At 37.4% G+C, this 25,099-nt stretch overlaps 3 protein-coding genes across 3 annotated transcripts; 1 reads left to right on the top strand and 2 right to left on the bottom strand.

Moving 5' to 3' along the window:
* Positions 1-2,429: 2,429 nt before the first annotated feature.
* Positions 2,430-6,646, top strand: LOC132978241 (uncharacterized). Its single transcript, XM_061043374.1, has 6 exons — positions 2,430-2,583; positions 3,711-4,318; positions 4,434-4,544; positions 4,852-4,913; positions 5,593-5,853; positions 5,958-6,646. The coding sequence occupies exons 2-6, from the start codon at positions 3,721-3,723 to the stop codon at positions 5,994-5,996; spliced, it is 1,071 nt and encodes a 356-aa protein (XP_060899357.1). The 5' UTR covers positions 2,430-2,583; positions 3,711-3,720; the 3' UTR covers positions 5,997-6,646.
* Positions 6,647-10,078: 3,432 nt separating this feature from the next.
* rplp2 (ribosomal protein, large P2) lies at positions 10,079-12,952 on the bottom strand. Its single transcript, XM_061043375.1, has 5 exons — positions 12,824-12,952; positions 10,688-10,811; positions 10,549-10,597; positions 10,368-10,463; positions 10,079-10,210 (listed from the first exon to the last, which is right to left on the bottom strand). Exons 2-5 carry the CDS (start codon positions 10,808-10,810, stop codon positions 10,134-10,136), a joined length of 345 nt encoding a protein of 114 aa, XP_060899358.1. The 5' UTR covers position 10,811; positions 12,824-12,952; the 3' UTR covers positions 10,079-10,133.
* A 1,102-nt stretch (positions 12,953-14,054) lies between these two features.
* LOC132978243 (adenosine receptor A1-like) lies at positions 14,055-20,266 on the bottom strand. The gene is made up of 3 exons (XM_061043376.1): positions 19,294-20,266; positions 14,710-18,346; positions 14,055-14,579 (listed from the first exon to the last, which is right to left on the bottom strand). Exons 1-2 carry the CDS (start codon positions 19,647-19,649, stop codon positions 17,731-17,733), a joined length of 972 nt encoding a protein of 323 aa, XP_060899359.1. The 5' UTR covers positions 19,650-20,266; the 3' UTR covers positions 14,055-14,579; positions 14,710-17,730.
* Positions 20,267-25,099: the final 4,833 nt, after the last annotated feature.

Genomic DNA, 25,099 nt, shown 5'->3' on the forward strand with positions numbered 1-25,099 from the left:
GAAAATGTGTAGACTTTTATGGATTGGTCTGCAAGAGATTTAATTAATTGACAATCATGAACATATTGTCATTTCACTTAGCTATAAGTGAGAGGTTTGACCATAAAAGGTTTAATTGTCTCAATTACAACACATGACAATTCAAAGTCATTTTACAACATGAATTTCCCAGTATATGTAAATGTATCAACAATACAATAAAGAAACGTGAGCCCAATTGGGGTTAAGAAGTCACTTGAGGCTGACGATGATCAAATATGGTCTGACGTTGACTTACTTTGCAGACTGAACAACAACACCAACAAAAAGCTGCTTTGTATACTTTAAAACCAGTTACACCACCAGCTCCTTTCATTCCCAGTAAGGTTGCTTTCAGTTACAGACACCTGTCTTGGTGTTTTCAGTAGACCAATTAGATAAGAGATGCAGTTGATAAATACAATACAAGGAAGAAAACAGACAGCATTACCCTGTATGAAGATAGTTTCACTCTGATCACGATAACTTCCTGGTACGTCTGACAGCGGCCGATGATGGGTCATGTGGCTGTTTGCTGCAGGGCAAAGGATTGATAACACATTATGGGGAAACCAAGGTGAAGTCATCATAGCTCCTTAGGTTATTGGAACATTGCTCAGACTGAACAATCACAACATTTACAAAGCTTGTTGATTTATTCATTTGGGACATGTTCTGATGAACACAAAGTGCAGTTCAGGACACACATATTCAAGCCTCACATATTCAAGCCTAGTCTTTAAGAAATAAAATAAAGAAAGGATATCTTAGCAACTCAATTCTTTTGACCACAAATCTGTTTAAAGAAAACAACAACTTATAATTAGTGTACAGTGATTTAGGGGATGTTTTTAATCAGAACTTTATGTCAAAATTGAAATTGCAAAATTGCAAACACAAATGTAACTTTTTTGATAACAAAATATTTGTTATTTGCAAAACTGGAAGTGACCTCAAGTCCAACCAAGGCTCCAAACATGTGAAGTATACAATATACCTTTACCTGTGTATGCATAGGTCTGAAAAGTGTGCTGTACATTTATGTTTTCATTTTTTTATTGCAGGTTTTCATATTGCACGTTGTTAAATGTCATCGCTTATTTTGTTCATCCTGCTTTGTTTTACACTTTTTGCTTTTGCAGACAAAATGAAGGAAATACATTAAAAACAGAAAAGAAAGAAGGAGGGGAAAATGTACTTTTCCAATCCATCTGTTTCGTTGACACACAAAGATTGGACAGAAAAAAATCTTATTGTGGATTTCTTGATTAGACTCTGTTTCTTAATTCCACTTTTTCTTTCATGATTTCTTAAAATTCATTATGAAGCAATCCAAGAAATGAAATATTAAGTACAGCTTGAGTTGTGTTTTCGTCTACACTTCTGTCGTGGAATGTAACTAATGTAATGTTAGATGCAGCAGAGCCCTTGAAAGAGGCTCTGGTATGCAGGTATTCCACACAATTATGCCTCCTCCTATAATGAGCACTCCACTCCTTATAAGGACAGGTGTTGCAAATAGCATTCACTATAAACGCTATATGATACTTGCATTGGGTTGCTGTTTATTGTATCTGTCTGTATCAAGCAAAACATAAATATACATTTAAGAAGCAAATATTATAGCCTACATCTTTCTCCAATTCTTAATTTTTGGAAAGCTTTGCTGATTCAATACTTAGATTTTAGAGATAGATTTTTTTCTGGCCTTCAATACACAATTCAACAATGTCAACTTGTACTTAATGATGCATTAACTCGGATTAAGCTAAACAGCAGATTTAAAGACCTTGTTGTTTTAGGCTAAATCAATGCAACTTTATTATGAACAAACGGCCTATTTATTTCTGAATGGGCTATTAGGCACAATGTATGCCTACCCCATATACATATAGCCTACATATATACATTTCTGTAAGTAGGCCTATATTTTTTATTATTTTATTTTTTGTACTTTGAAATGCAGGATTAACACTGCAGTAGGCAATATTGCTACCTTTTCTTCAGTTCACTTCAATCTTACTTCTGGTTACTTTAGGCTTAAATTAAAGCTAAATGTTGTACGCAGTGATTTTATGAAAACTCACAGACGAATGTATTATTTCCGCCTATTTAAGAGCCTACAGTGAGCTGGCTGAGAGTGTATCTTTCAGACTTAAGTAGTCAGCAGCGTTTCTGCTTAAGAAAGTTCTGTGAGGAAATGACCTTGATTTTACTTTCCTTTTTCACTCGGACAAACATCTTCGCGTGACCCAACCTTCCCCAGACTTGACGTCGCCTGAGGTATAACGTGGAAACACCTTTTTTCCCTCTCCTCCGCCCTTTCGCTTGAACTGCAGGTGACGGCAAGCTCAGGTAGGCGAGCTCCATGTAAGGTTGCAGGGCAGAGAGACGTGTATATGGGACGTACGCAGGTAGACTTACCTGGGAGGGTCACAGAGGGAGAGAGAGAAAGAGCTTTTAAAAGCAGAGCTGCTGAGAGACACATTCACAAACAACACTGAATTCAAACGCGGATATTTGCTGGGAGTTCAACACTTCTCCTGTTGTTACAACCCCATATAGGTGAGTCATAAAGTTAGCATTTAGCATTTAATAACTACTTTTCACCAAGTAGCCTATTGAAAGCAACATTTCGCTTTGAAACTCATTTTATGTTCTTTCTTTTTCCGTTTCGACTTCAGCTTGAGCATTAGGCTACATAATGCATCAAGTCTTTTAATAAACAATTTGGCATTCAATAAGAAGTTTCCTCTAGTGTGTAGGTCAAAGCTAAAGGATTCATCGATTTGTCAAACATCCGAAAATACTACAGTTTTTTTTTTTACAAGTAGTTGTGAAGTTTTCAGCTTCCTGGTTTCCATGGTCTGCTGTGGTAATAAACTGAATATCTTCGTTGCTCAAACAAACATGTTTGTCAAAGTCAAAATGATTTCAGAGGGACTGTGGTGTTCACTGTTAAACTGTGAGATCAAATGATTAACCGATTAAAACAGAAAGAGAGTATTATAAGTTGCAACCTAAATGTCAAGTGTATGGATGATTATTTCTTACGGAGTCATTTTGCAGAACAATTTCAGAAGAGGTTCAAACATTGTTGAATTGAATAATTGTAAAGTTTGCAATCATGACTATATTGATGATAACATTAAAATGATTTCATTTTTTTTAAAGTCAACATTTGTGGTCCTGCTTGTTAAATATAAATATATGAACTGGTTTCTTTGCTGCTCTATGACAGTATAAACTGTGGGATGTTGAAAGGATGTCTGGGCTTGCAGAGACACGAGAAGACGTTTAAAAAAAAAACGACTTCTGGAAAATACTACTACTTTGTAGAAATAGTCAACAGATTAAAACAGAATAATGTTTGGTTGCAGCCCCAATGTTTTGTGATTAATATTCTTTTTTAAAAATCAAACTTGACATCTTTTGATTGCATTTCCAACCCTGAAGATATTCAGTTTACTATCAGATAATGCAACTACTTCATCTAATTCTCTTTACTGACAGACCTGGGACACATTGTCGACATGTTAGCTTGAAAAAGAACTGTTTTTCTGTTCATTGATTCACCAGATGTCATGTGAGCGCTGTGGCCTTCTTCAAAATAAGCACGCAGTCCATTCAGAGCATCACCTGACATCCCTACGCTCTACTGTATGTGTGATGATGTTTTCTGTTTCTTGCAGTCGCTCAACAATGGAGACACAAACACAACAACAAAGCACGAACAACAATGCCCAGTTGATTTCTGTTCCTCACAAGGACACGGTCCGTCTGTTGGAGGTGTACGTGAAGCGCAGCCTCAGCCTGAACGACAGGACCCTCGGGGATGTGAAGGGTGCGAGGAAAGAAAAGTGGGTGACACTGCCAAAAAAGCTAAGACGACATTCTAGTGACCCTTCCTTTGATTTGCTGGGATTAAACATTGTGGAGTCAGGTGGGTTTTCTGGAGTTGATACTCCCTTAGATCAGCCGGAGACATCACACAAAGAACTAGAGAAACCCAACAAAAAGATCAAAAAGCGGTCCTTCTGGAAAAATGTAATTAGTTTAATTTCTTGGAAGAGTATGGAAGAGGAAGAGGAGGACAGCCCGTCAGAGATCCCTGAGGCCTCCAAAGATGGAGAGACCTCTGATGTCACGACACAGTGCCTGCCTACGACCCCAGTCACTGTCCAGAAAAGAAAAGCTATGAAGAGAAAATCTCTAAGAAGAAGGTTCTCCAAGAGAACGCTAACGAAACACAACAAATCTGCGAAAGATGTGAACCCTGCCGAAATCACCCGAGTTCAAGGTATGCTTAAGATTCAGCACAAATGAAAATGTGATCCAGTAGCTTTTCCTGTATGCCATGTTTAGAAGAAGAGCATTGAAAAAGTTTTGTGTGTTTTTTTTTTTTTGCTTTACAGATGCCATCAGTGTGAAACCGACGGACGCATACTATGAGAAGTTTTCAGAGGAACTGGAGAAAATAGTCCACGAGGTGCAAGAGAAAGAGGAAGTTAAGCAGCTCTCTAATGGTGAGAAACGGTTTCTCTTTACTGAGCCCGTATACAAGCCTAGAAGAGCATGTGTATTCAACAGACAACGATGTGATAACACAAAGCAATACATTTGATGCACAGTAAATAACAAACAGCATTTCTTTGCTACTTGTAGTTTTTATTACCTGTGCATCTTTTTTTCTGGATTATTCAACTCAGACATTTGATGAATTTGTACTCTATTTTCCTCCATAGAACTGTTTCGGTGAAACTGGCTGATAATGAGTATCGTGCGTTGTTCTGTTTATTGATTGCACTTCCTTATGCTCTTGTCTTATCTCAGAGGAATTAATCAACAGGATCATTGCTCTCACAAAGCAGCAGGGTGACCGAATCGACGATAAGGTTGGTGAAACTCTGCGGAGTATTTTCATTTTTCGTTAATGTTTACCCAATCATCTCTGTAAATAATGTAGACAGGGTCTAGTAGTTAGCGTTTCGTTTTATATTAAGGGATTAAGGTCGTTTAAGAAGTATTTCTCAGCCATCGGGGGCTCTAACAGAAAGCAAAAATAAACAAGCGAGTCATAAAGAATTCAAGAGTTCAAACTCCATGACACATACTGTCGTCAAAAGGAGAAGCTAACCTTTAACACGGCTGTGGATTTCACACTGTGAAATGTTAAAGCCCCAATGGTTTTGGTTTCCTCAATGTGAGGATTAGTTTCTTTACTTGGTTATATGAGTTGTAAGTAGACATTTCTTTGTCATTTTTTCTGTTATACAGACCAATTAACAATATAAGCTCTTAACTGCAATGGGCATTTTTCACAGTTTACGAATTATAAAGTCAGAAAAATAATCATGAAAAATTCTCGTGTAAGCCATAAAATGTTGGATTGTTGAATGTTGCAAAATGAAACGCCAACGTATCAAACCTTGTTTGAAATTATCTTCATGAAATGACCCGTGACATCATTCCAAATGTATTATGCAGGCAGCTGTTTCCTTATAGCCGTACGCTCACACGTAGGTCAAAGTACCCTGGATTTACTGACGTCCCTCCTCTCCTTATCTCCTGCAGATGAAGGATAACCCAACACTCAGCAGCTTCTTCCAGGGGATGTCGTATTCCCTCTTCCAGCAGTTAGTTGACGCTTATGTGAAGAAAGAGGCAACGCCTACCCACAATCCTCCCACTGTGTTACCCACGGCACCTGAGCTGGTCAAGCTGGCCTTCACGCTGGACTTCACTGCCAGGATAGCTAAACTCTCCAGACAGAACGTGTGTCACATTACAGGCCTGGGGAGCCGCTATCTGCAGGACCGATTTGAATACCAACAGGTAAGAACCAGTGATACCAAATTAAATATGTGCAGTAAAGTCAAAAGGATAAAGTAAGGCACACAATGAACTTTGGTTTAAAACTCTGTCGTTGTCTTTTTCAGGTTTGCACAGATCATCCATGGTCTGACAGCGATGACTGAACTGCAGCCCTGCAGAAAACTAAAAGCAATATTGAAATAAGGAGAGACTCACTCTTCTTTAACATTACTGAGTACCACAGATGTGGTTAAGGATGTGTTGCAAGCATGGCTTCCCCATTTCTAAGAGAGGAAAGTGGGCTACATGACATACGTTTTAACAAAACTGTGTACAAAAAAAAATGTGATTTTCACTTCTCCACGAGAGAGCTCTTGAGTGACTCTGCAGCCACACGATGTTTGCTGAAGATCCAGTTGGCTTTGTGCTCGTTTAAGAGTTGACTGCATTCACATGGACGATCAGCTTTAAATGAAGGCACAAGCTTAAAAACATGAGGCAATATTTCAGAATCAAAGGTAGCTGATTCTGCAAGGGACACTATAAATAAGAGGCTGGTTTTTTTTTACAAACACACTTGATTTCCAACATTTCTGTGCATTGATTTGTAAAGAAACAACAACAAAGGTGCAAAGCAACAGACTCTGATCTATATAATAACTTCTGTGCAATAGTTTTGTATGTTTATAAGAATTAAAGAAAGCTTATTTAATGTAAACTTAACTTACTGTGACATGATTACTATGTTTGTTAATTTGAATGCTGGCATTCATAAAATAAACTGTAATAAAATATATTTAATTTAAAGCTGAAACTTGTATTTGTTATCATTATGTTACCAAACTTCACTGTCATTCTTTTTTCTTTGGAAATCAAAAGCTAACCTCTCCCTGAGTTGCATGTTGCCAGTAGTTGAAAGCAATGACAAATCAAGGCATGCTGATACAGGCCGTGCTGCATCAGGAAAATGATCAATTACAAACACTATTCCAGGCTCAGCCTCTGAGGCTGTTGGATATAAAGGTGAAATATAATAGACTAAATTATATCACACAGCTGGAGGCTAATCCTGCAGTTTCTCTTTAAGGCTGTTAAAAGCCGTAGTGTTGTTGTTCAGAGCCCTCCACAGCTGTGTTTCACAATCACAGATCAGGAGCACAAGTAGTATTTAAAAAAGGACAATGAGACAGGAAGTGCAACAGGAGAAAAAAAGTGATGACAAAAAGAAAAGTTCCTTGAGCCAAACAACAAAATGAAGAGGCATGCAAATCGTCAAAGAAGTCATTATCACAAATGCAATCTTTGAAATTCCTAGAAAATTTCCTGACAGTCTGTCCCTGTAGTCTTCCTGAGTTGCATATTGACACATATCCCTCACAGTGGGAAGTTTTCCAGTCAGATGGGAGAGGATGTCTCAGGTGGCAGGACATGACAAAGAAGACGAGTCAAGATGGCATATGAGCAACAATCTTTGCCGTGTAACTGTAACACAAATGGAACATACTGGCGAGCAGCAAAGAGTTTGAAGTAGCTTTAGAACATGCACGAAGATCATGTCTGTGGAAGGATGAAAACGACATTATCCCTCCCGTTCGCTTGTTGTAAATTTCTCCTAATTTTTCTTGCAGCGTTCAGACATTTAGGAACACCCCCAACTTCAGGTGGAAAATTTACTCCGGGGCGTTGCAGGAAAAAGTCTGGGAAAACTTGGGATGATAACAGTGTCCGTTGGTGTTCACACCAACATGTGTGCATGTGTGAAAAAAACTAAAGAGGCTATATTTTAAAGGTAAAATGGTTGTGAAGCATATCCTGTCTGATCTGATGACTGAGATTACTTGGAATTAGTTGGAAGAGTGAACACGACTTTTAGGCTGCCACACCTTTGCATTTTCTAAAAGCACCTAAGGCTGCCATTAACAAGTCATGGCAACAACTGCTGCAGCCACATGCACAGCGTGGTTTGATCTGTTGAATGTTATGTGCACGAAGGAAGCAGCGGCACATTTGAACCTCATGGCTGCGGTAACAGCCCTCGAGATCGTCTGATGTAACAACACTAAAAGACGCAATTAAGAACAGAGTTGGCCTCTGGAATGAGTTAAATTGTGATATAAAATAAGATGCAGCTCAGATAAGCATGCCAGTTTAAAAGGACAGGTTTTACAAGCAGTGTCGAATTCTATAAAGTTGTCCAGTGTGCACATGTGAGAGAGAGGCGAGCACAGGACGAGGCCCTGGTAACTTCTGTTCTGGGGTTGAACGCTGATGTTAAGTTACTTTAAATAATGGTTTGAAACCAATACATGATGTATCTGTGTTTTAAATCTACAGTATGTAACATAATCCCACTGATATTTATTTCAAGATCATTTTTGATAATTGCATGTAACTAACAGTTTGAAATGTAAGTATTCCACATCTGTCAGCGCCTTCCTTTGTATTGAGTCAAATCAGAACGTATCAGGCTTGAATAAAAAAAAAAACAATCTGTTTTAGCTTACACATTTTTTTTCCATTGGAATATTAATGTTGCTCACTGCATCTACGATCGATTCCCAGACAACAATAATTAGAATGTCGGAAAGTCGGGTCAGTTACATAACAGACGGGTATGACTTTCACCTGTAGAACAGGTTCCCCTGCAGGCAGGAAACTTACAACAGAGAATCGCCTCCAAATCCTCCCAATCACTGATGTCCTCAAACAGGGAAAGATGAATTTGATGTTTATGATGTATGATGAACCCTATTTTGATGATAGATTATATTGTGTATTTTTTGACCTGTGATATCTATTCAAACATTCATGTTTTGTGACTTTTCATGGGCTTGCATGTATTACAGGATGGTATGATAGATAATGAAACCCACTTTTCAATTTGTGGGGTTTAAGGTTACATGAATGTCTAACATTTACTTATTGTGCTTTATCATCTTTGAAACCTTTGAACCTGTTGATGGACTTAGCAGCTCCAGGTGAACACATAGGGTGAGCATCAATCTCTGTGGATCTCTGATTGGGTGATTGAAAACTGAGGCAGTCTCTTGGAAATGTTTTCTTGCTGCCATTACACTCAATGAAGGTCGATTAGACTGAAACATTGAAATGCACCTGTCATACACTCAGGTGTGCAGAGCTTCTTTTTTTTTTAACGCCATACTCTAAAGGAAACCAGAGGATCGATGGTGGCAGAACAGGGAGAGTAAGATAAAACACACAGCCCAATTTTAGCCATAAGCAGAAATCCCATTACTATCAATGTTTAAACATAAAAACATCTTTCCATAAATAAGAATATATTTTTCCTACTATTTTCAAATCCTTATTTTTACATGTCTTTTACATAATTAAAGTGACATCTGTTGAACACTAAATCAATTCATGTGACCATCAGGTGAAACAAAAACAAGATACAAGAAGCAGCTTGTGGAAAAGTTCAGTCAGATTTCCTGCAAACATTACTAAGTGATGTGGCACATTCTCAAAGTCGGATAATCATAAAAAAAAACAACAGATGAATTGTGATGTGACAGGTGACGCACATTTTAATGAATAGAGCACGTAGCCAGACTCCTGGCTACCGACCAGAAAAGTGCTGCATCAGAGGACGTTTTCAACAGAAGAGGCTTGGCTCTTCAAAGGATGGAAATCAAAGTGACAGCTCTGCCTGTTGTTGTTCAGGTTCTTAGTAATCATCGATTTAAGCAAGGCTATTTCACTGCAAGAAACATTTCCATTTACTCTACCTGCTGTTTAAATGTTGGATTGTTTGTTTCACAAATGTATAAATAACCGATTAAAGAAACATTGATGAGCAAATCAACTCTTTAACGACCTCATGTTTCAAAGGTTTAAATGTTCTCAGACAATACTGATGTAAAGGGAAACATGACTTTGAAACATTGTAAAGTAGGCTCTCCATTTGTTTTGAATGTGGTTGTGCTGTGACCTGTGTTTTCAGCTGAATCATTACTTGTCCCTTTAAGCCAGAGCCATTATGTGGTTTCAGTTATCTGGCCAACAGCAGGACAGACCGACCACATGGGGTCCAGATTGCTTAATAATGACAGGTTTCCCAGTCTGGTCTATTTTTAGCAGGCAACATACAAAAGCGTTATTTGTCATCAAAAGACAGAGTGTTTCTAAGACAAGTAGCAGTAATGTCTTTGGGAAGAGTAACCTTTGCACAATCATAATCAGAGCCATTTTAAACCAATGTTTAAAAAAATGCACAAGGACAATGTTATGTGTGTAAACCTTTTACATTTTTATTGCTTTTTGAGCTCAGAGAAGGGAGATTAATCAAAGAGTCCGAAGCCCATATCCTCGTCTGACTCTTCTGATTCTTCCTTCTTCTCCTCCTTTTTCTCTTCCACTGTAAACAAATAAAGACAACAGTCTTTACAACACAGATCTCAGACTGAATACTGAGCAGCACTGACATTAAAAAAAGACAACTGAGTTTGAGCACTGCAGATCTGAAACGGCATCAAAGACATTCCTGATCAAATTGATGAGAGGTGAACACGTACCAGCAGCAGGTGCAGCCCCAGCTCCGGTGGCCCCAGCAGCAGCGGCAGGAGCCGCCACAGCACCACCTGCTGGTACGGAGGCTAACTTAGAGAGGCCTGTGGAAAAAAGTCAAATACAAGTTTACAGCAGTAGTCCATAAGTTACAATATCTTCAACTCATGTTTACTGAGAGGCCCTTACCTGAGTTCATGACTTCATTGATGTCCTTTCCATTGAGCTCACTTGTGACCTGCAGAGAGATGCAACATGTAACTGAAGCCACAGAGCATTTACTTGAACATGCTTGTTTTTGTATAACATACGTTTCTTAATGGCATACCTTGTTTAAGCGTTCGTCATCGGCCTCAATTCCTACGCTGCCCAAGATGGCCTTGATGTCCTTTGCAGAGGGGCTGGCGTTTCCACCGAGCACAGCCAGGAGGTAAGCGGCCACGTAACGCATTCTGCAGTGACAGGACGGGCAGATTATTACAGTTGAACAATTTGAGCGAAATTAAAGAATTTTATGAAACGGCTTCATTTGTTTATGTTAAACAGTTTATTCCAGCAGTTAAATCTAAAATCAGCAACTACTCTGGTAATCGATTTGAAGTTGAAAAACATTCACTGCCTTTTGTTGTTATTCTCATCTTAATGAAGCTAAACAGGATTTGCTGCTTCTGTCCAGTCACATATTCCTAAAATCAAATGTTTAGCATTCTCAGTACAGTATGTTGGACGTCAATGTGGGTAGTAGTAAATTATGAAGGACCACTACTTAACTGATGAAATGATGAATTGATGAAGTCATGTAAAAAAATCGTCAAGAAATGGCTTACATCACTTATTTTTTTACTAAATAGTTAAGATAGCGTGTTGCTTTAATTCTTAAGGGATGATCTGATTTCTAAATGCACAAACATAGCAATGAACGCTCAGCTCAATTTACCAAGCTTAAGTAGACTTAAAATATACATATTCAGAACAAATTGTCACGTTTAGCTTATCAGCTGATTATTCGATTAAGATTTTGTGAAAGCAGCCAATATCTTGTAATGAAAACTGAATTATTAAATGCAGACTCTCAGCTGTTGTTGTTTTTACTTCCTTCCATTTGCCATGCACCTTAACAGCCTCTGCTTTATCTGGTCTCCTGCACTACATCACTTTATTCTATCCTTTCTATTTCAGTATTCATACAGTTCTGGTTACTTTATTCCTGTTGTTTCTGATCCATCATTGCACTTCGGTCACTTTATTTATCTAATTTTTACCTTTACAGTTATATTGTATATATTAGTTCTGTTGTTCCACTTTTCGACATGCACCTTAATAACTTATCATTTAGTATTTGCCTACTTGCACATAGCTCTGTATATATATATATTTATATAGAATTTATTACTGTAAATATTATTTATCTTATTTTTACCTAATTTTATTTGATCTATTTTACCCTATCTTATTTTACCTTATTTTGGTTGTATTGCACCGTGGGACGGAGACAAACGCAATTTCGATTCCACTGTATGTCTGGCATATTTTGGAATTGACAATAAAGTTGACTTTGACTTTGACTTTATTTTTCGTTTACTGCACATAGTTCTGTTTACATCTGGTCACTACTGCACATAGTTCTGGTTACATCTGTTTACATCTGTTAGTCCGATCACTATCCACTTATATCTACTCTTTTATATTTTGTATTTTTAAGTTAAGTTTAAGCTTTAAGTTGTATTTAAATTGACACTTTATATTTAGGTTAAAATGTTTCGTTTACTTGCACTGTTGTTAATTTACTGCTCTGTGTGCCTTTGAATTGCCCCCCGGGGACAAATAAAGTTTTTTGGAATTTGAATTGAATTTGAATTTTCCTATTCTTAATAAACTTTCCACCCTGATACTTTATTAACCCACTGGTTCAGTGCTCCACATCACCACTAGGAGGCAGTAATGGTCGGAGTGGTGTCACAGTTGACAGGTCTATTTTTACCTACAGCTATCATATAACGACAAATTCTGTGCATGAAGGAAAAGTTGGAAAAGGACAACAGATCACAGTTATAGGAAAACTGTTCACCCGACAAAGTTTTGGGGGTCATTATTTAAAATTAAGTGTTTTTATGTATGATTGAACTGTAGCTGTCAAAAACAACCAATCTCACCCAGATGAGTAAACAAAAACATAAATGCTGCAGTGGAGCGTTAATTTAATAGAGGTTTTTGTTGTACATAATACAGTGACACAGCCTGCTACTTATATGCATAATACTGCGTGAACAGTGAGGGTTATATACATGTGTTGTTTGAGCTGACAAAGCATGGCGCCTCGTCCTCCATTTGTGACGCAGGAGGCTCTTACTATCATCAACACCACATTATTATAGTCATCAAAAGCAACCTTTCGCCTATAACTCTCATGGTGAGGCATCAATTTAAAAACATAAACAGTTCTAATAACTTAAATCTCACTTACTTTTAAGTCTAAAGAGACACGAAACGTCGGTCACGCTAAGAAATCCGGAAGAGAGACGGAGGCTGTACCGGAAGTGGTAGAGCAAAGGAATGCGTCGATGTCATTGGCCCACCGGATGACCGACGTAAATGTCGTCATTCGAAAAGAAAGACATCAGATTAATTCGGATTAATTCCATTAACCTGATTAATTGATATATTTAGAAGGCTATTTAAATAGCACAACATTTAGATAAATGTGCAAGGTTTATTTTTATTTTTTACTCTTAATTATTTATCATTATAAGAAATTTCCAAAGATGACAGGCTGTACAAACTGTATGACTTTATAAAAAAGTAGGCCTATTTTAAGTTAGCCAAATTTGTTCCTACTTCTTCTCCTCCCATACATTTCTGTTCTTTCTCATTTCAAATAACAATAAAGTATTTACTTGAATTTTCCAAATAACGTTTTTTAGGAAATTGGAAAGAAGGCTGTATTCAACAACATCTTGCAGAATTACATCTGCGGGTCATGATTCTTTCCCATTAACAATACAATCTAGCAAAAATATTTCAAAAAAGATTCAGATTTCAATTTTGAGAAACTGTGGCTCTCATCTGACCCTGATGGAGGCCACGAGCTGAAACGCGTCGGTCTAAATTGTTAATAAAGTTGATCTTCTTACTACAAGTGTTGCTGGAGCATTTTGCTCTCATCTGTTACAGCAGACAGAATAATTTTTTACTTTTACAAAAATAAAGATAGTAACATCTCAATAAAAAAGGATTTCAGTTATACACAGAAATCCTGCAACCACAGGCATTTGGAAACATTTAGAAATTGTATCAAATTATGATTAAAAATATACATCTTGATAAAAGTAATTAGGCAGCAGAATTTAAGCAAACAGCTTTTCTACGCTGGTCAATAGAAGTCCTCACAACTGAGTTAATAAATCTATTTCAATGCACATAAGGTGATCATATGTGTGAAAAAGGCATGTCAGTGTAATTCTTAACTAGTACCCTACAGGGATAAAGAAACCACTACATGAGAGACTTAACTTGATAAATTTCACTCCTTGAAACCATATCCCCCCTAAAATTTGAAAAAAAAAACATCAATATAAAATATTCTGCGGTTGTCTTTTAACCAGTTAAAAAATGACTTTGCACAATACATTCTGCAATCGTATTATCCTGACCTGAACATGCTTAACATACACAAAAGAAACACATTGATCAGAGGATGATGCTACACATTTTAATAGTAATGCCGTAACAGAACAATGATATGAATGCATCTCTAGTTATGATGTGTTGATTGTTCCATGGACATTTATTATTACATACTATATATACTAGTGCCTCAAACAAGAGAACACTGAAATGAAATGCAATAAACTGTCTAATAACAAGCTACAATTCAGCCAACTCCTCCTGTCTCTCCTGGGTGAAGAGCCAGTCAAACAGGAAGACAACAGAATCTGACACAAACGCTGCAATCTTGTTCACGTTTGTCACATACCACATTTTATAGCCAAACTCTCCCAGTAACATCAGAATAAAAATGACCATGACCCCAAGGAAGAAGCGGTCCACGTAAAAGGTCATTTTTTCCCTTAATGTCCACTGCTCCCATGGCAGCGCGCGGCGAGCCTCAATTATTTTACTGATGTGTATCAAGGCTTTTTCTTTCTCGTCCATGTCGTCCTCTGGAGACTCCTGGTCATGTCCTGTTTGGTCCGTGTCAGACATATTGGAGTGGTTTGATGCTGTAAATAATTGTTTTTTTTAGTATTTTAGAAAACATTTAAATGATAACAAGTTGAAGAAGTACTAAGAAGGCCTCATAGGAGGCCTCCCAAAGTCTGCTGATTTCCCATGAAGTTGAAGGGTCCTTACCTCAAAGAAGATGAAACCAGGATGAAAATAGGATGCACACATAAACTGTAGACTCCTGGGTGTTTGTCTCTTCACTTACACCATGCTTGTGTCTTTTTCAGCAGTAAGCGGACCTCCAGCCATAGGAGTGTGTAGTGCAATGACTGTATGTGTCACGATGGATATTGAGTATGTCATAAGACGAGGGCTAAGGATTAGGCCACACTCAGCAGTTTCAAATCCCTCGACAAGGATTAAGGTGACAGATGGTAAAATACTCATAGATTGGTTTGTTGGGGAGGGACAGAGCCTTACAAAGAGAGGGGCAGGTTTCAGACAAAGATATGTTAGGTGGCCACAGCATATACCTGACAGGTGAATGTGCAAAAATCTGAGCTAAATTAACATCTCTGCATACATAAGAAAACATTATCCGCATATCTAATGCAAATCATGAGCCATATAAAGACACATTTCTTTTTTCTGGTGTATTTGTCTCTCTGAGTGGAGGTAATGTGGCATGGAGAGAAACGATGCAGAAATCAAAGTGATGACAAAGCAGAATTACACTGCTTTAGAGTTGGAATAAATCACTGCAGCGTACTGTAATGCTCTGAGGGTAATTTACTGAAATGCTTATGAGCCTCTCTGCAGCTACTGAAATATGGCTTAAACCAGCTGAATTAGCTGAAGAAAGGGCCTGCATCCCGTGATAAAAGAGTAATGGCTGCTTAGCTTGGATTTTGTTTGTTACATCTGGTTTAGTGACTGTGTTGTTAATTTGCATTCCAGGAAAAGTCTTCTCACTTCTCTGTGCAGTATGTTGGATGGATTTTGTGGAAACATAAAAGTCCAGAACAATCTATTGATCTAAGTGAATAAATCGTCCTATTTTGACTCTTCTGGTTTGGTTCACATGAACATCCAATGTGCACCCATTGTTTAATTGTTGGATTGAAGGGTCATCAGCCCCGTAGACAAGCTAGTAGGGCCTCCTGTACCTGCAAGAAAGTTCAGAAAGCCATTATTAACTATTTACATGGTTAATTACCAGCACAAATTCAAAGCTACTCCAGATCCATCTCAATAATCTAAACCACCACTAAAACTGGAACGTTTTGCGGGGTTAACGAGTTAATTTCAGGTAGAACTGCTTAATAGGAGACTTTTCAAAACTGATTATTTTGTTAATAAATGAAAACAAAACTGTAAAGTAGCTCTAGGGTTACATGACATGAGTGTTGACATGAGCCTATCACTTAACAATTTCAATTGTGAAATATTATTTTTGATCTTCCTGTGGCGCTGGACAAAGTTCCTGCAGACGTCTTAAGCAGCGATAACAAGGACAACTGGTGCAATGTATGCAATTCAGACTAGTGCTGAATCCAGCCTTATATTCAGCCATATCATCACGGCAGTGAAGGGCAAGTGTGGGTTGTTTTGTTTTTCACAACTTTGATCCACATTTAAATATCTCAACAATCTGTTGATTTCCATTTAAACTTTGAACGGATCTTTATGGAGCTCAGAGGAGGAGCCTTAAATTCCTTAATCCCCTAGACTTACCACCAACAAGTCAAAGCTGGAACCCCCAGGAAGAATAATTGTTACTGCGGTAACAACTATTGGGGATCCAATGTAAATAAATAAATAAATAAATGAAGCTAACGCTTACTAGAAAAATAAAATATTGAATCATATCCAGCATGGATTGACATGAAACGTTTTACAAACCTTCATCTCTCTCATATTTTGGCTTGTAATCTACGCCGATAACAAGTACACACTTTTAAAAAAACATTTGAATTCTCTTTTATTGAAGGGTTTTTTCATTAAAAACAAAAACAAGCAATGAGAAAAAAAAAAAAAAAAAAAACTCCAAACATAGATTATTCAGAAGCTATATGTTCTCAGGCCTGCCTGCAAATTCCCACTCCCCCGAACATACGTAAACATCCTTAGAGACTATATGGGCTCTACGCAGCCCTCTTCTTCAGTAATATCACAATCTAAATCTGTACTCCACAGTCTCTTGTTACCTGAAAGTTTGATGTTATTTTAATAATGAATTCTTTATAGATTCCAGGTGTGCTTATTTTAGATTGATCTTGTCCTGATAAACATTTGTTCAAATGTGTTGCCAACGTGTGCTACTATTATGAGGGCTATGACTGCACTTCTTACTAGGAAATATTTCCACCATGGTAATTGGGCAGGAGAGGTTTCTTCATTCAGATCAGATCCATATATGATTTGAATTCAACATCTGTGTATAAATCAGCCACTATAGAAACGCCACTTCTATGCAACTCATTCCATTAGATTGGCTTCATATTTAAAAAAAGGATTATCACAAATTGGTACCCAGGATACTGTAATACCGCTTCCCTGGTCATTTTTATGAATCTTCCTTCAGATGTTGTACATTAAACTCAGACAGGGGTGTTGTTCTACTGCACCTTGCTGTTTGATATGTATAGCATCTTTCAACTGAGCAAAAAATAAATCTTTAAAATGAGGTTTGATTGTCAGTTATCAACAAGTCTGATTAGCCACCATCGCCATGCAGCTTGTGTTGATTATTAAGTGGATGGATGTGTGTTTAAATGTGTGAATGTCCCAAAAGCTCTTTGAGTTGTCCCATGACCAGAGATGCACAGCTTTTTGAAATAGCTAAATGGTTGTAAAGGTGAAATATGAACTGCAACATAAATATACTGAATGAAGAAGCTTTGTATCTTTATTCTGGTGAATTTACGCAACAAACCTTTGAACATGAAATGTTTCTTGATAACTTCACGTTGACATACGTATAATAAAATTCAATATGAATCAATTAAAGAAGCATTAAGTTAAAACTAAATAATGCAGGCTGATGGTGGTAGTCCCTTTTTTTTTAATGCAAGCTCATTTTCTTAAATCTTAATGCCACAGAAATATGAATGGGTCAGGATTAAATGAAGTGCTTTTTTTGTTTGTTAATCTGTAAATATTCCAAATATCATAAGATTAATCTCACTGTACACCATTTCGACTTTGTTACATATCCGTCTTCTCCAGGGCTGGTATGTTGGTCGTCGGAGTTGGTTCTGTGGGTTTACATAACATGCAACGTCGAGTGATCTGGATCAGCGTGACACGGAAACGCTTTATCCTGAATGCATACACCATTGGGTTGAGTGCTGAGTTCACATGGGACATGAAAATCCCTACATAAAAGGCAATCTTGGGTACGTGACAGTCCCGGCAGAAGAAGGTGATGCAGTTCATGATGTGTATCGGCAGCCAACACACAACAAAGAGGAAGACCACCAAGGCCAGAGATTTGGCCAGCTTCAGCTCCTTCTGATAGTACCTGTCTCCATCACACGTCGCCTCAGCTCGCCGGTTTAGCTGTCGTCGGATCACCCTGAAGATCTCTGCATAAAGAGCAATCATTACGGACAGCGGTACCACCACCCAGCCAAAGAAGTTGAAGTAAACCATGTAGTCCATCCTCATGACGGTGGTGAAATTACAGATGATGTTGCTGGAGTTTCTATGAGCATCATGGTTATTCCACCCAATCATGGGAACCAATCCAGTCAGAAACGAGAGGATCCAACACAGGCAAACTGCAACATGCGCCCTCCTTTCGGTCACGATGGTGCTGTACCTGAGCAGGGATGAAAAAAAAAAAACGTTTTTAATCTTAATAATCCTGCATGATCATTTCTTTGAACAAACGGCAGTCTATTGGTTACTCTTCAAAGAGGCTTTTCCAAGAGCCACTTTTTCTTTTTCACATCAGATCCAACTGATAAACAGAAAGTAGAACGAGGCGACTGCCAAAATGCCTCAACAAACGGTGCCTTTGTCAGTCTTTAAGCGGACAGGCACATTTTAATTTGTTTAAAAGCTTCTGATGTCCACTGCATTGATTTGCATTAAACCAGGCAAAGATATATGGCGCCATGTCAGACATCAACTCAGAGAAGTACCTGGTCTGGATTGACTAGTGCACACTTAGCTCTCTGATGCTAAATAAAATAAAATAAGAGGAATAAAGAAGTAATATAAGAGACTATTGGCCCGACCCCAGTTTGTTCTGCAGCTCAGTAAATTGTGCAACTACGAAGGTATCAGTGAATGTTGCAAGATCTGAGAGCTAAGATAATTTTTAAACTTTTAGTCTTATCAGTTGTACTTCCTGGCTGAACAGGACCCGATACCATTTACTGGAACAAGTAAACTCCTGTGAAATCAGGCTGATCAAAATGTGCACATATCCTATTCTAGAGAATTTTTTTTTTTTTGGGGGGTAAAAACAGTTTGGATCAGAGTTTTATTGTTGAAATATCGGTGCAGTTGACTGGAGGAAACTACAACTAGTAGGGGAATGTGCTGACACTTCCTTTTGCTCCTCACTTTAGATATTTTATTTACCATAAGCAGACAACCACATGCAAATTACTTTAAGGATACTGCAATATTTTCCTAAACAGAGCAAATGTAACATAAACCATGACAATAATATCAAAACTTGTCTCTTCTTTTTTTCAATCAGTTAGTGCCTACACTTTTAAGACCACTGATGAAATTGATTTAACAACAGTTCCTTACCTGATAGGAATCTTGACTCTCAGGCATCGGTCAATGGCGATTGCCAGAAGGGAGAGGATGGAGCTCTGGGTGATGATGAGCAGCAGGCAGGAGAGGAAGAGGCAGGTGTAGAATTGAGTGTTAAATCCCATGCTAATTATGATGGCCAGAGGGATGACCAGAACGCCGACAGCAATGTCAGCCACAGCAAGAGACACGATGAAGCAGAATGTGGTGTCTCGGAGAGCCCGGTTCACGCACACAACCAGCACCACCAGCACATTCCCCAGCACAGAGGCCAGGGCGATGGCGGTCTCTATGGAGATGTACACCAGGTCCACATGCTCCCGAGGTTTGATACCAGGAGAGGACGACATTTTTATGCTTCACAAATCTTGCTTACCTTTACACAGACTGTAAATTGGTTGTTGGAACTTCAATCTCCACCTTTTGTTGAAAAAACATCTTCCACTAGATATGTTCTCGAGCTGAAAGAAGTTGATTTTTCCTCTGCCATATTTTCACAATGAGTGCTCCTTGTCGGAGAATTCATCCTCCACACTTTGTTCATGCTCTGCGCAGGACAGGGTACTAAAGCATCACTACTCCTCTACATCCTCTTTCTGCTCTCTTACTCACTCACTCTCTCACTACTCTGTATAAAAAAGAGAGTCATAAAAAAAACAAGGGGTGGGACTTCGCTTTCTGCGGCTCACTGCAGCATGAGTTTCGCAGAATGCATTTTTGATAAGCATGTTGGATGAAACAAGCCCTCAGATGGAGATAAATGTGACGCACTACTGGGTTTATCTTATACTGTCTATTCATGTAAACATGTTTAAAATGCAATCCCATGTTTTTAACCAATACAGTTGAGTTTACACAGGATGTCTATCAGCATTTGCTCCATGCTTTTGTTGCTAAAAAATTATTATATAGGCTAAATAAACTTCTTCCTGGTACCTTATGTTTGGCTATCAGAAAAAAAAATTAATGGCATCAATATTTTATTAGGTGACTACTATGTGGCAACCTAATCTTGAAGACCTTGAACCCTCTCCTAACAGCTCCTTTTCATTGTTCACTTTTTCATTTCATTTTTTACACATTTCAAATTAAGTTAACCAACATTTTAACAACATTTCAGTTAGAGACATTTAGAGGATCCGGTGGCTGTTTTCTACGACGGAGGATTAGGGCCATGTTAAAAAAAAACATATTTTTTAAATTTCAAGATTAAACTCGTTAATTTGCTAAATTAATTTACAGTCTATGGATTAAACTCGTAAATTTACGAGAATAATCTGGTAAATTAACGAGTTCGAGACCAGCCTGCATGAAAATGATGAAAGTAGAAAATGATGAAAGTAGAGTCTTTTCCTCTTTAGACAACTTCCTCCAAGTCAGTGTGGTTCTTTCTTTGGAAAAGCCAGTTTATTGCAGTATCTTTTCAGGTTCCTGATATTTTATGACAATCTGAAGATGATATGCCAAAAGCATGTGTAGTTTCATATTTGCGAAAGTAAAGGCCCAACACAACTATTTTTGTCTGTTGCACTTGTCTACCTTGTTGAAGTGTCTCATGTGCAGAGCCAGTTTGTTTCCTGTTCATCATTTTACAGATAAACAAGGTCTTGCAAGTTGAAGTGAAAACTTCTCTTGAACTCACTGCTTTTTACCAACTAGGCCTACACATTTCCTTATTAGTGAAACCTTTATTAAGTATTACAAGATGCTCCATATTTGGCATTTGAGAACAAGCTGCTGATGCTCTTATATATATTTTTTTTTAACGTGGCCCTAATCCTCCTCCGTAGTTTTCCCCTATTGACAAAGACAAGATAGGCTAATTCATTTGCTTCCAGTCTCCATTTGGCAGAAAAAAACTGAGACCCTCCAATACCCTCTGTTGGGAAAAAATAGAGCGATGGACTAAGAACAAATCTATTTTATGGAGTTTTAAAAGCTGACTTTTAATTAGGCTAAATATAATTTCCTTAATGTTATCTTAATGTATTTAGCCTACCTAATGACATCCCAGTTACAGCTGTGATGATGACCTTTGAACTTGTTTTTTTTTGTGATAAGGCTTGTGTGACACCATCCCGTACTCTGATTGTATTGAAGGAGTAGGCTAATATAAGTGTGTCAACTAACTTTAATGAAATAGGCTACAATAACTTTGTACTGATTAGCTGATTATGGACCGCGTTACTTTTGCCGTGGATAAGAAACAAGTGAGAGAAGATTATGATGATGGCGAGGCTCACTAACTCCAGCAGGATGAGGATGCTAACACGGTGGAGACATTGGGATGACTGAGGACTACGAAGAAGACGGAGAAGAAGAGGAAACTCTGAAGGAGTTGCATAAATAGCCTATTGTAAGTGAGCATCGTGAGTTAAGCTGCACACTTGTTTTGTGTGTTTTGTGCCACGGGCTAACAACGATATGCTACACTACAAATAACAACAACATTTCTCCACATTTAGCCCTAAAACATCACTTTTTATTCACATTTAGAGAAATATTTGTGAACTTTGTCATATTTACTTTTGTGAATAAAAATGTAAGATAATTTCATTGGCAAATATAAATGTTAAATGTTATATATAAATGTTAAAAATACATGATTCTAAATATTTATCTACGTTTCTAAATATTTAGTTTACATTCTATATATTTAGCTAAGATTGTAAATATTTATAATCAAAGCTAAATATATAGAATATAAACTAAATATTTAGCTTTGATTTCTAAATATTTAGCAACGATTTCTATTATATTAATATTTAGAGTCTTAGCTAAATATTTAGAAGTTGTTGCTAAATATTTAGAAATCAAAGCTAAATATTTAGTTTATATTCTTTAGCTTTGATTATAAATATTTACAATCTTAGCTAAATATATAGAATGTAAACTAAATGTTTAGAAACGTAGCTAAATATTTAGAATCAGGACATGTATGTTTAACATTTATATATAACATTTAACATTTAGATAAAACATTCAACATTTAGATATAATATTTAACATTTATATTTGCCAATGAAATTATCTTACATTTTTATTCACAAAAGTAAATATGACAAAGTTCACAAATATTTCTCTAAATGTGAATAAAAAGTGATTCTTTAAGGGCTAAATGTGGAGAAATGTTGTTGTTATTTGTAGTGTGCGCAACTTTACAATTGGCGCCCCATAACTAGCTAGCCGAAGTGGTAACTGTGTCCGTAGAAACAGGATTTTATTTTTCTCAATTATATCTTGCTATTGCTTACAGCTGAAGTATTTCCGAGTAATTCGACATTTTCTGTTTGTATTGGTTATGGCTTTACGTTTTTCCTGACTGTTGTGTATCCTACTTTTCCTAAGAATGCAGACTATTGCTCATTCATGGGGGTGGCAGTAGCTCAGTCTGAAGGGACAGTTCAAGTCCCGGTGGGAAGTTGCTCTGGTAGCTGGAGAGGTGCCAGGGCACTTCCCGAGTACGGCCGAGGTGCCATTGAGCAAGGCACCAAACCCTCCCTGCATAGCAGTGTGTAGCAGCCCCACTCTGACATCTCTCCATTAATGCATGTCCCCAGGTCTTGTTTGTGCGTGTGTGTGTGTGTGTGTGTGTGATTGGGCCTATGTATGTGAGAAGCATGTCTATCAATAACAGAGTTTAAAACCACAATATCCCTCAGGGATTTTTAAGGCTATTTCAAAATCCCCCAAAAAATCATAAAGTTGTCTACAAAATGAATTCTGCTTGAGTTGAACATTTAATAATGTGCAATTAATTTAGGCTACATTCACGGGATAGGTGAATCAGGTTTTTCTGTAGTAAAAGGCCTACGAGCTTTTAATAGGTTGCTGCTACAGAAATCATAAGCCCATGCTTCTAAACGAAACTTCTCATCTAAATCTTGAAAATACAAACACAGCTTACCTTCCCAACATGTTAAACTATTACTACAAGGAAAGCCATCCTTGTATCTTATAGTGCAAATTAAGTAGGCACCCTATATTAATGCAAACCAATTGTAAGAATGTTTTGATAGTTGATATTTCATGATTTCATGATAGTTAATTTCGTGCTGGTTAATTATTTTATATTTCAACATCAGTGTGTGAGAGACATCAGGTGAATGGAAGCTAAAATGACAGACTTATGATTGAGGTGTAATTCATCACTTGTTCCTTCAAACAATAGCATTAAAACTGTGCTTACATTTGGTCTGTTGTTTAAAGCTACGGTGCTTCTTTCAGCAGTTATAATGTTTTATTGTCCATGTTTAAGTTGTGCTCACATTTAATTTTAATGGTACATTGATGTCTCGATCTTTTTACTGCTCTCCGCATAATGAATCCATGCAGGCTTTTAACAATTTGAAATCTGTAAGGTTTACTGCAGGTATTGGAATTAGATCCCAAATTTAAATTACTTACAAAAATGTAATGTAATTGTCTGTTGGAGCATGGAAAGGCTTTGGCAGCATGTACTTCTGAGAAAGCAATCATTGGGATGGTCTTCAGTTGCTTACGGAAGCAAAATTGTCCGACTGAAAGTAAATAAGTAAACTAAACTTATTTTTTCTAAAGAAAGTAATGACTCAGGCTTTTTATTTTGGACACTGCCTATCACCCAGGCGCTGGTCAATACACTAAAGTCTACATCAGCAGACACTAGATCAGTTTTATTAGACCTCTGTAATTCCACATGCCTTCATTAACTCGAGTGGTAGTCTTAATGCATTATCACGCATGAAATGTGATAAAAGTAAATGTCTTAGCACAACAAGTAGTTTTTTTTTTCTGATGTGCTTTTTGAATGTCTTGTGCTTGAAAACAAGTCATCAAGTAGTGAAGATGATTTTGTGGTTCTTTGACTTGTTGAAAAAAATAAAAATGCTGGCTCCATCTAGGTTGGATAAAAGTTTTGGAGTCAGTGTGCAAACACGACTTATAACATGAGATCGTATATCTTTTTACACGTGCAGCAATTTTGGACGAAAAAAACAGACTCAGCGTGCAAAGGCTTTAAACATCTACCTTTGTATAAAACATATCCGCAGTAGTAGCAATTTTATTGGTTGCCCAAATCACTCTTTGAATTTAGCTTTTTTCTTTCTCTTGAATCAATCAAGTGATGTAAAATCTCTTCTTTGCAGTTTTGTAGTTATAGATATCACTTTATGCATACAACTAAAATACATCCTTCTGTAGTCCATCAATTGTTGGTTATCTATTGCCCTTATGTAACTGCTTCAGAGTTGTAGTCAATGCATTATACCTAAAGAACTGATGGTTTCAGCATACTATACAAAGATACATTTTTCTTTGGTCAATACCCTAGCACCATATTCCTTTATTAATATTTTGAATTTGATTATGGCCTTGCAGGGATCTGCTTGTGCATGTGTCACAAGGATTACTAGACAGAAAAGCTTCTATTACCGGTTCTAATTAACAAAATCATCCTCGCCTAGCTTCTCCGCATAGTGAACGATTTATTTCAATCTGACACAATGACAACACTGCTGGGTTGTCTCTGCTTTTGCCTTCATTAATCCATCAACCTCAGCACTTTTCAAAATAGACAAGGGTTTAAATTGATAAACCAGAATGAATGCAATCAATATGACATAGGTTGAGGCTTTGAATATTAAATGTACACGACAGCTCTTACTACATCAGTCAATGACACAAGTTTATGAAACATAGCCTCCTTTGCACCAGTCAGACAGTGTTTGTTTGTTTGTTTGTTTTGTGGCACACAATTTGTTTCTTTGTTTGGATAAAACGAAAATAAGTTTTTTATCTTCAAACATATGAGAAGTTT

The sequence above is a fragment of the Labrus mixtus genome, chromosome 7 (assembly GCF_963584025.1).
Source record: "Labrus mixtus chromosome 7, fLabMix1.1, whole genome shotgun sequence".
In the NCBI taxonomy this organism is placed as follows: Eukaryota; Metazoa; Chordata; class Actinopteri; order Labriformes; family Labridae; genus Labrus; species Labrus mixtus.

Coding starts and splice junctions, on each gene's coding strand:
- LOC132978241 (XM_061043374.1), top strand. CDS start 3,721: ATGGAGACACAAACACAACAACAAAGCACGAACAACAATGCCCAGTTG. Junction 4,319..4,433: donor CGAAATCACCCGAGTTCAAG/GTATGCTTAAGA, acceptor TTTGCTTTACAG/ATGCCATCAGTGTGAAACCG. Junction 4,545..4,851: donor AGTTAAGCAGCTCTCTAATG/GTGAGAAACGGT, acceptor GTCTTATCTCAG/AGGAATTAATCAACAGGATC.
- rplp2 (XM_061043375.1), bottom strand. CDS start 10,810: ATGCGTTACGTGGCCGCTTACCTCCTGGCTGTGCTCGGTGGAAACGCC. Junction 10,598..10,687: donor ATGACGAACGCTTAAACAAG/GTATGCCATTAA, acceptor ATCTCTCTGCAG/GTCACAAGTGAGCTCAATGG. Junction 10,464..10,548: donor CAATGAAGTCATGAACTCAG/GTAAGGGCCTCT, acceptor TTTTTTCCACAG/GCCTCTCTAAGTTAGCCTCC.
- LOC132978243 (XM_061043376.1), bottom strand. CDS start 19,649: ATGTCGTCCTCTCCTGGTATCAAACCTCGGGAGCATGTGGACCTGGTG. Junction 18,347..19,293: donor AGAGTCAAGATTCCTATCAG/GTAAGGAACTGT, acceptor ATCCCTGCTCAG/GTACAGCACCATCGTGACCG.